The sequence below is a fragment of the Oncorhynchus mykiss genome, chromosome 21 (genome assembly GCF_013265735.2).
Source record: "Oncorhynchus mykiss isolate Arlee chromosome 21, USDA_OmykA_1.1, whole genome shotgun sequence".
In the NCBI taxonomy this organism is placed as follows: Eukaryota; Metazoa; Chordata; class Actinopteri; order Salmoniformes; family Salmonidae; genus Oncorhynchus; species Oncorhynchus mykiss.
The window spans coordinates 50257667-50271003 of NC_048585.1; the positions used below are offsets into that span (position 1 = coordinate 50257667).

The 13337-nt window shown below is 44.4% G+C and overlaps 2 protein-coding genes across 3 annotated transcripts; both read left to right on the forward strand.

Moving 5' to 3' along the window:
• Positions 1-6: 6 nt before the first annotated feature.
• LOC110500640 (tRNA methyltransferase 10 homolog A) lies at positions 7-6088 on the forward strand. The gene is made up of 7 exons (XM_021578121.2): positions 7-455; positions 2982-3147; positions 3349-3420; positions 3535-3609; positions 4115-4264; positions 4499-4604; positions 5573-6088. Exons 1-7 carry the CDS (start codon positions 283-285, stop codon positions 5761-5763), a joined length of 933 nt encoding a protein of 310 aa, XP_021433796.1. The 5' UTR covers positions 7-282; the 3' UTR covers positions 5764-6088.
• A 156-nt stretch (positions 6089-6244) lies between these two features.
• Positions 6245-12885, forward strand: spata6l (spermatogenesis associated 6-like). 2 transcript variants are annotated; one of them, XM_021578119.2, is made up of 11 exons: positions 6245-6581; positions 7059-7196; positions 7517-7565; positions 7852-7893; positions 8363-8487; positions 8729-8824; positions 9083-9301; positions 10981-11234; positions 11375-11468; positions 12156-12254; positions 12531-12885. In XM_021578119.2, exons 1-10 carry the CDS (start codon positions 6534-6536, stop codon positions 12225-12227), a joined length of 1137 nt encoding a protein of 378 aa, XP_021433794.1. In that variant the 5' UTR covers positions 6245-6533; the 3' UTR covers positions 12228-12254; positions 12531-12885. The 2 variants fall into 2 exon arrangements, with proteins under 2 accessions (XP_021433794.1, XP_036813998.1); XM_036958103.1 differs by having other exon boundaries at positions 11086-11234.
• The last annotated feature ends 452 nt before the right edge of the window (positions 12886-13337 follow it).

A 13337-nucleotide genomic window follows, 5' to 3' on the forward strand; every position in this document is an offset into this window, starting at 1 on the left:
TAAATTGTGCGACTTTGCGGAAAACGGTGAGGATACATTGTGGAACAACGGAAAAAGGTACATGTGGAATGGCCCGACTGACAGGGAACATTTAGCCAATGTATTATGTTTTTATAGGGTAGTTAAAAAAATAAAACCATTAGTTAGCAAATGTTTGTGTGAATTATTATATGCATGTGGTTGGTAAGCTTTACTTTCCCAGTAGTACGTGCATTTGAACACTAGCTAGCTAGTAGTAGCGACAACCAGGCTGTTTGCAACAGAAGTAAAAACACACGACCAATGTCCAGCGAATATTTAACACCGTCAAATGAGAAGAATGATGTTGCCAGTGCCGCTGAGAATAAGGATGGACAGAGCAGTGCTAATAATGGAGAAACCGAGACTCTTTCAAAAAAACAGAGAAAGAAGCTTATGAGGCACCAGAAATGGGAGGAGGAGAGGAACCTTCGTAAGTAAGTAGCTAACTAGGTATACGTTACTGTTTTAAGTGTTAAGTAATGTTTTCAATAAAAACTTCCCCTGATGCATTCACTTAGGCTACTTCTTTGTGATTATGTACATAGTGACCAATTATTGACTTAACAGTAAGACATCATCATACTGCTTACAAAAATTAACAACAGAATTCAACTCTACATAGATTGCCACTATTGACTTATGGCAAGTTGTGCCTTGAAGCATGCCCACATGATACATTTTTAATGTTGATTTTCGTAAGCAGGAAGTGCCTTGTTGTGTATGATCATGTCGTATTGAAATTATCACAGAAATTTGCATCCTGTAGCACAAACTCCATAATGTTCTGGGACACTAAAAGTTGATGGAGAATAAGAGCACCTCCTCCCAGCTGCCCACTGCACTGAGGCTAGGAAACACTGTAACCACTGATAAATCCACGATAATTGAGAAATTCAATAAGCATTTTTCTACGGCTTGCCATGCTTTCCACCTGGCTACAACTACCCCGGTCAACAGATCTGCACCACCCACAGCCACTTGCCCAAGCCTCCCCCATTTCTCCTTCACCCAAATCCAGATAGCTGATGTTTTGAAAGAGCTTCAAAATCTTTACCCCTACAAATCAGCTGGGCTAGACAATCTGAACCCTTTCTTTCTAAGATTATCTGCCGCAATTGTTGCAACCCCCTGTTCAACGTCTTGTATCATCTGAGATTCCCAAAGATTGGAAAGCTGCCGCGGTCATCCCCCTCTTCAAAGGGGGAGACACTCTAGACCAAAGGTGTTACAGACCTTTATCTATCCTATCCTGTTCTTCTAAGGTTTTTGAAAGCCAAGTTAACAAACAGATCACCGACCATTTCGAATCCCACGGTAACTTCTCCGCTATGCAATCTGGTTTCCGAGCTGGTCATGGGTGCACCTCAGCCACGCTCAAGGTCCTAAACGATATCATAACCGCCATCGATAATAGACAATACTGTGCAGCTGTATTCATCAACCTGGCCAAGGCTTTCGGCTTTGTCAATCACCATATTCTTATTGGCAGACTCAACAGCCTTGGTTTCTCAAATGACTGCCTCCCCTGGTTCACCAACTACTTCTCAGAGTTCAGTGTGTCAAATCAGAGGGCCTGTTGTCCGGACCTCTGGCAGTCTCTATGGGGGTGCCACAGGATTCAATTCTCGGGCCAACTCTTTTCTCTGTATACCTCAATGATGTCGCTCTTGCTGCTGGTGATTCTCTGATCCACCTCTACTTGGACGACACCATTCTGTATACTTCTGGCCCTTCTTTGGACACTGTGTTAACTAACCTCCAGACGAGCTTCAATGCCATACAACTCTCCTTCCGTGGCCTCCAACAGCTTTTAAATGCAAGTAAAACTAAATGCATGCTCTTCAACCGATCCCTGCCCGCCTGTCCAGCATCACTACTCTGGACGGTTCTGACTTAGAATATGTGGACAATTACAAATACCTAGGTGTCTGGTTAGACAGTAAACTCTCCTTCCAGACTCCCACTAAGCATATCCAATCCAAAATGTGAAAATAGGTTTCCTATTTCGCAACAAAGCATCCTTCACTCATGCTGCCATACATACCCTCTTAAAACTGACCATCCTACCGATCCTTGACTTCAGCGATGTCATTTACAAAATGGCCTCCAACACTCTACTCAGCAAATTGGATGCAGTCTATCAGTGCCATATGTTTTGTCACCAAAGCCTCATTCTATCCACCACTGCAACTTGTATGCTCTCTTTGGCTGGCCCTCGCTTCATATTCATTGCCAAACCCACTGGCTCCAGGTCATCTATAAGTCTATTCTAGGTAAAGCCCCACCTTATCTCAGCTCACTGGTCACCATAGCATCCCCCACCCGTAGCATGCGCTCCAGCAGCTTTATATTTCACTGGTCACCCCCAAAGCCAATTCCTCCTTTGGCCTGCCTTTCCTTCCAGTTCTCTGCTGCCAATGACTGGAATGAATTGTAAAAATACACTGAAGCTGGAGAATCATATCTCCCTCACTAACTTTAAGCACCATCTGTCAGAGCAGCTCACAGATCATTGCACCTGTACATAGCCCATCTGTAAATAGACCATCCATCTACCTCATCCCCACATTGTCCCCCCCCTCTTTGTACCCCAGTATCTCTACTTGCACATTCATCTTCTGCACATCTATCACTCCAGTGCTTAATTTCTAAATTGAAAGTAGTTCGCCACTACGTGCTATTTATTGCCTTACCTCCCTAATCTCACTTCATTTGCACACATTGTATCTAGATTTTTTTATATTTTGTTATTGACTGTACTTTTTGTTTATTCCATGTGTAACTCTGTTTGTGTCGCACTGCTTTGCTTTATCTTGGCCAGGTCGCAGTTGTAAATGAGAATTGGTTCTCAACTGCTCTGCCTGGGTAAATAAAGGTGAAATGAAAATATTGTCTGATCTTTTATAGTGTCATGAAATCCTTCCATTTGAATAACTTCTTGTTTTTGATGTGCTACCCAGGCAGAAGCGAAAGGAGAAGAGGCAGAAGAGGAGCCTTGAGAGGAAGAACCAGGGGGAGGAGGGAGGGGAGTTTGTGGGCCGGAAGCGTTTGAGGAAAGAGGTGACACCCAGTAGCCCCCTGAGACTGGTGATAGACTGCAGCTTCGATAACCTCATGATGTTTAAGGTAGGCTGTCAGGGCCCCTGTGGTCAGTAGGGCACAATTTTGTGGAATGTCCTGATAGAAAAATATTATGTAGAACAGACATTAATCTCAGACATGTAGAGTAAAGAATCATGACATTTCTGTTTGTCTGCAACGTTCCATGTAAATACAAGAAAGTCACAGTATTGAATCCTGTGTTTATGTATTGTCTCCCCTGTGTAGGATGTTAGGAAGCTCCATAAACAAATCCAGAGATGTTATTCAGTTAACAGACGAGCGGCGCACCCTGTTCAGGTCAGTCTACCTGCCCCACAGGACATTGCCATCATCGTCATCCCCTGCAGCATCAACCTCCACTGAAGTCAAGTGATTCAAGACTCAAGTGGTGTATTTTCTCTCTTCTCCTAGTTTTATTTAACCAGCCTTGGTGGACAGCTGAAGCAAAACATGGATAAGACTGATGAAGGATGGGTTAACTGGAAGGTGAGTGTACGAAGTCTGTTAGTTTGAATACGCACACAGGCAATGCATGTTGAAATGACCAAGGGAAATACAGAGCGGTGTGTTTTTCACAGGTACGCTGCGCGTGATGCACTGCGTTTGCGTATATACCGATAGGGAGTAATGTAATCCTCAATGTCTAGTGAGAGTTTCCATATTTAAACTTCTGGTGAAAGGTAGGCAAGAATCTTGTCTAGTGGGACAACATATCTAGTCTGTGTTTTGAGTGCTGGGTGCAACTGAATGCATTCACAAGTCAACGCCTCTCCCAAACACATTCCATCAGATGCCAACCCATTATATTTGGGGGCGATTTAACCCATTTGAATATCCCACTACTGAGGGATGTAATCTGGGTGGTTAAAGAGAGCTGTATAACTGGAGGAAGAGTAAGGGGTCATTAGGCCGTAGGACTTCTATAGGTGAAGAGGGAAAGGCTGAAAATTACATTAACACCTGGTACCTTCTGTGTGTGTGTCCGGGGCAGGATATAACGGTCAAAACAGAGGCGTACCATGAGGTGGTGGTCAAGGAGGAGCTGGTGTACTTGACCTCTGACTCTCCCAATGTGCTGACAGAGCTGGATGAAACCAAGGCCTATGTCATCGGAGGCCTGGTGGACCACAACCACCACAAGGTCTGTACCACAATTACCTAGAATATTTAGAAGATATGTTCGATTGCCTCAGGACACCAAAAATATTAATATTTTATCTAACAGATTGGGTGTGTTGACCAGGAAGTCAAGACGTCCAGTTCCAAATCGCCCCCCTACCCCTAGACACTTCGCGTAGATCTGAGACAATTAAATGGAGCCCTCTTCAGGTCCCATGTTTCTGTTGTTGGTCTGACCTTTAACCTTGTCCTATAGGGCATCACCTTTAAACGGGCTCAGGAGCTGGGGATTGACCACGCACAGCTCCCACTGAACAGCTTTGTCAAGATGAATAGCCGCAAAGTGCTGGCGGTCAACCACGGTGAGGAACTATCCTAATGATTTACCTGTCAAGATATGACACCAACTCCATTGACTGTGGCCTAGTCATGTGGTATTGACCCTTATGAAATGATTTTTTACAGAGCATTAGTGGTCCACTACATGATCAAAGGTATGTGGACTGGAACTAAGGGGCCTAGCCCAAACCATGAAAGACAGCCCCAGAGCATTATTCCTCCTCCACCAAACTTTACAGTTGGCAAAATGCATTCAGGCAGGTGGCGTTCTCCTGGCATCTGCCAAACTATGATTGGTCCGTGGGACTGCCAGATGGTGAAGCGTGATTCATCACTCCAGAGAACGCGTTTCCAGTGCTCCAGAGTTCAGCGGAGGCAAGCCTTTACACCACTCCAGCCGACTCTTGGCATTGCGCATGGTGAAATTAGGCTTGTGTGTGGCTGTTCGGCCATGGAAACCCATTTCATAAAGCTCCCAACAAACTGTTCTTGTGCCGACGTTGCTTCCAGAGGCAGTTTGGAACTCGGTAGTGAGTGTTGCAACTGAGGACAGAGGATTTTTACGCGCTACGCGCTTCAGCACTCAGCTGTCCCATTCTTTGAGCTTGTGTGGCCTACCATTTCGCGGCTGAGCCGTTGTTGCTCTTTTACGTTTCCACTTTACAATAACAGCGCTTACAGTTGACCGGGTCGTCTCTAGCAGGGCAAAACATTTTATGAAACTGACTTGTTGGGAAGGTGGCATCCTATGACGGTGCCATGTTGAAAGTCACAGCTTTTCAATAAGGCCATTCTACTGCCAATGTTTGTCTATGGTGATTGTATAGCTGTGTGCTCGATTTTATACACGTCAATAACGGGTGTGGCTGAAATGGCCAAATCCACTTATTTGAAGGGGTGTCCACATACTTCTGTATATGAAGTTTATGTGATAGAATTAATGTGCTCAGGATTTATTTGAATTTATGTGTTTGTGTGTTCCCTGGCACAGTGTTTGAGATCATACTGGTGTACCTGGAGAAAGGGAACTGGCAGGAAGCCTTCTTCACTGTCTTGCCTCTAAGGAAAGGGGCCATTCCCCTGGGCCAGGAGGGCATAGCCACGGAGGATGAGGAGGAATCTGACAGAGACGCAGAGACGGTCACACCGAACACAACGGGCAACGAACAGGACCAACAGTAGAACGTACAGGGATGACAGGACACACTGCAGTTGGAAGACGCCCCTAAATATGAGTGCAGCATAGCTGTGTCCTAATGCGAATTATCGATTGCAAAATGGTTGATTTAGTGAGTTTTGTATTTATTTTGCCGAATTATACATCTTTTTTTTAGTCAATGTTTAAATAACATAAAATTTCTGTTTTCAGCTTTATTTAATGGAAGATATTTTACTTGGAGTGCTTATATTAAGTGAACAAGTCGTACATATCTGCAGTTCTACCTTCAGACCTATTCTTGATGCTCTGCAGCAAGCCTTGTTTCATTAAAATGTTTTTAAAAAAATACTTACACAGCAGACTGGTATTACTGAAATAAAAATATTCTCCATATGTAAAAATGACTTATTACACAGGTCAGTCCCTGGATGGGAGACCAGATGCTGCTGGAAGTGGTGTTGGAGGGCCAGTAGGAGGCACTCTTTCCTCTGGTCTAAAAAAAAAATATCCCAATGTAAAATAAGGGTTAAAATAAATGGGCAAAAAAAAAATCCCAATGTAAAAAAGGGTTAAAATAAAATATTTGGTCATTCTACAGGAGAATCACTGCTCTAGTAGTATACAGTAGTGCCTACTACCCTCTTGTGGCCAAGGAAAGATAATGCACCTAAAATAATTTGGTTGAAACCGGAAGTTTCAGACGCCATGGAAACGCATGACGCTGACCTGTGCTGCTAAATTAATAGCTAGCTAGCATCAAACGAATAGCGTCACCTTCAAACTGTTGAAATTAATGTATCGGAAAGCAATGAAAGTGGTAGTTGACTTACAGTTTAGAGCGGTAAGACATTTTTGTTAATGCAACCAGCTAGAGACCTGCTTCCCAGGTAGTAGTTTACTTGTGGAGCGTCGTGTACAGTGGTGCATATAAATTGGCTGTCTTGAGACTTAACTCAACTGTCTCTGTTCAAACACATGCATATCTAGCTGACTTTAGTTTGTAAGCTTTCATGCAAGATCTATACATAACAGTGATGACATTCGGTGATATATTTGTGGGATCCACCCACTGTTTGATTTTGCCAGGCTATATAATTTTGATTTGCAGTTATTATGTAGCCTTGAGTGTATTGATACTACTGCCTATGCTATGAGGCCAGAGCTTTTATGGCACCACAGATGGTCATCATCGGAGAATTGTTGGTTCAAGCCCCAATTTGGATCTTGCTTTTCAATCGCTACATTAAACATGGTGAACGTGTATCTGCAAAGCCGGTGTTGTTCATGACACCATAACCAGTTATTAATTACATTTCAGGTATCATGCCCTGGTGTGCATTTGCCAGCCAAGGATGACATCTACCTCAGTGTGTGCTTCATGAGCCAATACCGCAAGTCTGTGTGTCTCCCCCCTGTCTTCCCTCTCCTGTTTCGAGAGAAGATGAGATTTGAGAAAGTGGGTTAATGTGACGCGTCTCTTCTTGGTGATTCCAAACCAAGTATGGCCTAACCCCTCTCCTGACGAGCTATCAGGAGTGCAGGTTTTTGTTCTACCCCAGCTCTTGCACAGTATAAACTAATCAGCTTTTCATCTGGGGGTATGATTCGTTGACTTAGAGCAGGGCTGGAACAAAAGCCTAAATTCCCTGTAGCTCTCTTGGATGCCAGGAGGTTGACACCATGCAGCGGTTCTATAAACTAGTAACAGATCAATTCTAAAATGGGAATGAACAAGATTTTCTAAATGAGATTTGTTCAGTTTCTGTTCACATCCAGGTGTTCCACTATGCTGTTGACCCAGGAGATGTTGCAGAGATGCTGGAATGTATGTTATATTTGATATACCTGTTGGCCAGTGGAGGCTGGTGGGGGGAGCTATAGGAGGATGGGCTGATTGTAATGGCTGGAATGGAATAAATGGAACGGTATCAAACAGAAACCACGTTTGACTCTGTTCCATTAATTTCATTCCAGCCATTACGATGAGCCCGTCCTCCTATAGCTCCTTCCACCAGCCTCCACTGCTGTAGGCCTATTTGATTAATTTTGCTACTACAATGTTGTATGCTCATATTCAACGACTGTGTGTTTGCTTATTTCCCCCCCACCAGATGAAACGGTCAAAGTTGAATTGGTACAGTTGATCCCCCCAGGTGCAGTAATCTTCAAAATGTTTAGAAGTGACTTTGGTCCAAATTTATAAACTAAGAGTTTAACTTTAACATGATACAGGCACAGTCTAATACAGTGGTCCCCACCCCAGTCATCATGTACCCCCAACAGTACACATGTTTATTGAGGCCCCAGAAGAAAAAAAAACAGTTCATTTAATTTGTCAACTAATCATCAGGCCCTCAATGAGTTAATTCAGGTGTTTTTTGTCCGGGGCTACAACAAAAATGTGTGCGGTTCGGGGTACTACAGGACCGGAGTTGGGAAGCATTGTAGCATATATGCCATGTAGCAGCTGCTTTTTATCCAAAACAACTTGCAGTACATTGGGCGCATACATTTTAGTATACGTGACCCCTGCAAGAAATTAACCCATGATCTTTGCGGTGTGTTCTTACTTTCTGAGCCACACAGGACTGCAGTGATTGACCTCTGTGTGCTTTGATGCAGTGGGGGAGGCCCTGGCCTGCTTTGAGGAAGACGCCAGACGCTTCCTATTTCCAGAGCCCAAATTGGTTCCATCCTTCTCTGGAGTGGACAGAGAGGTTCTCATGACACGCTCCATTAGCTTCCCTGTAAGTAGGAGAGAGCTTACACCATCACTATGGAGAACCAGGCTGTAGTCCTGTTTCAGTGAGATGTATGAGACGGCGATGGTTCACTAGACACTGATTGATAGGTTCGATTAGGACAATACAGAGGCAGCGTACCTGCACAGAGAGGATACAATTTACGTTGATGCATTAAACTGCTCTTCAAACTAGTGAATTGGGCCAGTATCCATTCAAATGATCTACTCACGCTCATCTTTCCCAGGGCATTGCTCCAAGGTTAGAGTTCTCCACCAGAACAACCATCAGTGAGTGCTCTGCGAACGCAGAGGTCAACAGCACCCATCTCAGGTCTCCAATGGTAATGCTTTCAGTTTACGTCATTAGCACTCTCCATAGACTTCCACTTAATGTTAACGTTTCTCTATTAGCCTGTTCCCAGATCTTTTTGTGCTTTCGTAACTCCTATGGTCACCATGATATGGGACCAGGCTAACCCATTGTAGGATAATGTGCAGGACTTTTTTTCAACCACTTATTCCCATTGGACCAAGGTCTAAGATTGAGAAACACTGAGCATATGGAATAATTCTTTGCTCATTCACTCATTCAATCACAGAGGACAGTAGTGCCAAAGAAACGCACTAAAAGGTCCCGAAAGGGACACCGGAGAGGAGATTGGGACGGTGCCTGGCGGGCACCAGTGATGCCCAGATCACGCTCCCTCTCCCCGTGCAAAGCCAGCCAGATGGACGGTTGTCATGGAAATATGGGGCGGCTGGCACAGCTCAGTTTGGGTTCCAGCTGGGATATAGATGAGGAGTTTTTACCCCGTCATGTAAGTATATTTTACATCTAGTGGTGTGAACTGTCATGGTGACAAATGACAGTATGACATCTGCTATGTCATGACAGCGAGTCAGCAACAAGTTCATACATAGTTGTATTTGTGTGTGTGTGTGTGTCAAATCAAATTGTATTAGTCACATGCGCCGAATACAATATTTCACCTTAAGTGAAATGCTTACTTACACACTTTTGTATAGAGTTAATGTGAAAAGATTTGAGCATATTGTCTTCAAAATAGGAGCCTTCTCCATCGAATAAACTCTTAGCTCTCATAAGGATTTATTTTTTATGGGTAACCAACAGTGCAGTTGAACAAAAATAGGGATAAGAATAAGAAATAAAAGTGACAAGTAATTAAAGAGCAGCAGTAAAATAACAATAGCGAGACTGCTTTCCGTGCAGTAGCAGAGAGAACAGTCTATGAATAAATGGCTGGAGTCTTTGACAATTTTTAGGGCCTTCCTCTGACACCGCCTGGTACTGAGGTCCTGGATGGCAGGAAGCTTGGCCCCGGTGAAGTACTGGACCTTGTGGTAGGAGGCTGAGTAGTTGCCATACCAGTTGCAACCAGTAGCTTTTTTGCCAAATCTTTTCAGTCTCCTGAGGAGGAATAGGTTTTGTCGTGCCCGATTCACGACTGTGATGGTGTGCTTGGACCATGATAGTTTCTTGGTGATGTGGACACCAAAGAACTTGAAGCTCTCAACCTGTTCCACTACAACCCGTCAATGAGAATCGGTGCATCGGTCCTCCTTTTCCTGTAGTCCACAATCATCTCCTTTGTCTTGATCGCGTTGAGGGAGAGGTTGTTGTCCTCCCTATAGGCTGTCTTGTCGTTGACCCTGTTGTGTCATTGGCAAACTTAATGATGGCGTTGGAGTCGTGCCTGGCTGTGCAGTCATGAGTGAACAGGGAGTACAGGAGGGGACTAAGCACGCACCCCTGAGGGGCCCCTGTGTTGAGGATTTATTTAAGCTTTATTTAACTAGGGAAGTCAGTTAAGAACACATTTTCAATGATGGCCTAGGAACAGTGGGTTAACTGCCTTTCAGGGGCAGAACGACAGATTTGTACCTTATCAGCTCGGGGATTTGAACTTGCAACCTTCCGGTTACTAGTCCAACGCTCTAACCACTAGGCTACCCTGCCACCCCAGGATCAGTGTGGCAGATGTGTTGCTACCTTACCACCTGGGGGCGGCCCGTCAGGAAGTCCAGGATCCAGTTGCAGAGGGAGATGTTGCGTGTGCATGCCCATGACTGTATGTGTGTGCGTGTATGTGTGTGCGTGTATGTATGGCATTATAGACAGCAGTTGGCAGAGAACAGCATTCTGTTATTTGAACTGAAGAATATTCCCAGCTGTGGTTTTATCCTCGACCCTACCCAGTCATGTGGTAATGATTCCCTGTACTGGGCATAACATCATTGAGATGATGACATTCACATTCAGTGGTGCAACTTTGTTGATGAAGGAAACATTGAACTCATCTCATCAATCCATCCACCGTTGGACACTAGCTCTAAATAAAACCAACCATTCATTCCGTTTGGAAAATGATAGGATAATTTCAGGCTTTGGACACAACTGAATCAAATAGTTTTTATTTTATTTTACTGTTGTTTTTTTACCCCCTGCTTTGCTCTACTCTTCTCCTCCTGTCCTTAGAAAAGCGACCCCTGGCTTGGGACTGGACACTCCCCTACACCCCACCTCTCCCCTGTCATGGCCAGACCCACCCTGACCAACGACTCCTCTCCTCGTCTCCCACAGTCCCTGTCCTCTGACACAGACAATCTCCTGGACTACCCACCAGGTCCAAGCCAACGGTGTTCCCTGGTTAACATGGGGAGATCCTCCACCGCTACACCCAGCCATTCCATGCTTTGGCACTCCTACAGGGAAAGCTCGAGACAAAATGGGTATGTTGAGCTTACTTGAATGATCTTGATGTAAGCTCTTGGCTCCTATAAGGAGCGTAATGCCATTGACAAATGTCCTCCATCTCAGTTGGTTCAGGCCTGACCCTGTCCTGATCCTTGTCTCTTATCTCTATGGACAGGTCACGCCCCAGCTCCCAGGGCATGTGGGAGGAGGTCCAACACCGCGTCCGAGGACTCCTTACCACCCCTAGAGCGGTGCACAGACTTGCCCGTGTGAGTAAGACACATGTCGCGTTCATCTGCAGTGGTTGCGTTGGAAACCATGACAGCAATCACACCAGCAATTTAACCTTGACAAGATTGAACAGTAACTTAAATTGACCAGTTACTGCCGTTTCCTGTCAGCTTCATTGAGCTTGCCTGGCACAATGGAAGCAATAGAAATAGTTGTAAAATGGCCAACCCCGCCCAGCTGCCACTCCAGACAGACTAGAACGAAAGCTAAAAGTAGAGCCTAGTATTTCAACCCAGGGTTGCAGTCATGCCTGATCCCTACACTTTGTTTGGAAGCTAATGTTTTGACCATGTTATAACTTGCCTCATCCTCGGCTCACATCACCCTCATTCAAAAATAATTTTAGTATTAGCAATTCCCTAAAAGTTGTGTGACGTGTCTGGCTGCCGTAGATAGGGGAATAGACCAGATAGAAATGCAGAATCGATCCATAGGGAACTGGAACTCCAGCAGAATGACAGAAAGTCATATGCAGACTCCACTGCTCCCTCTCCCCCTGACCCTCCTCTCTCTCTCTCTCCTTTCTCTTTGGCTATAGTGTGATGTAGTAAGACAGGTCTGTTTTTTATTGTCAATGACAAGTTACTGTATCATAAACCAACTGGGATTAAGCTAGTGATGTGTATGTGTGAGAACTCAGTGCTAATGTATTGGTTGGTCCTCAGGGGGCCACAGACTCCGAGATAGACGAGGTCCTAGCCCGGAGGTCCATCTCCCCTAACCGATGCCCACCCTAGGGAGTCAGTGGGGAACGGCCTGGGAAGGTAAGAGGGAATAGTCAGATAGCCTCGCTGCACTGGCGTGTCACAGTGTATTCAAACAAATCTCTTCTTCTTCCGAACATGAATTACCATGACAGTATTGTATCACAATTATGATAACACAGTAGAATCCCCGGTCTTGATCTGCATTGGTATTGATCCATATTTGAATACCTTTACATTTCTGTATTGAATGACAGTAGAAGGCCCGTCTAGAAATATTTCAATCAAAGTTGACGTTCCAGGGATTTTGATTGGATTTACCTGCCTTATTTCCAGGGGTGCCGTTCACTCAACAACTTGAAGCTTTATCTTCTATACAACCAGTGAAGAAGCCAAAGTGTCCGGTTCATTTCGGCATTGATTTCATACGATAATGATGTCATAATTCACTCTGTGTGTGTGTGTTACGGTTAGCTGAAATGAAGTATTAAGTCATACGGTGGCTATTGAAGAGATTTACCAGAATTCAAAGCATCTCATATTAACGCTAATGTTATTAGTCATTTTGTATGTTTATTTATGGTATTGAATTGAGGCAGAAACCATAGAAATGTATGTCATTATAGTCATGTTCTGTGGACATGGTCATTTTGTGTGAATAAATCGTTTTGTGTTATCTAACAAAAAGAAATCATGAATTTCTCACCCTATATTGAATGTACAGTATTTGAAAATATAAGCTATGGTACAGTAACATCATATTGTTACTCTTGGGTTTGTTCAGGAGAGTGAAACCTGCAGATAGAACTGTAACGTGTAGAGCGGACTGGGTTGCCTATTCTCCATGACAAAGAAGAATATCTGCTCGACACAATGTATATCTATCTGAACGTTGTCATGTCGCACCTTCCTGGATGAGCCTCTGGCCTGTAGCCAGCAAACGGGCTGACTTTGTGGAGTCCTCGGGTGCGTCGGTGGAAAGACATTAAAGGGGAATCATGGGTAGGTCGATAGTGCTCTTTGCGCTCTAACATCACTCAGGGGAAATAGCCGGTTAGGTGATTATATATTAATGCACTGACTGCCTGCTTCAGGAACATTCTGTTCCATCACTGTGCCTTCCTAAGCTATGACCGTTCTATT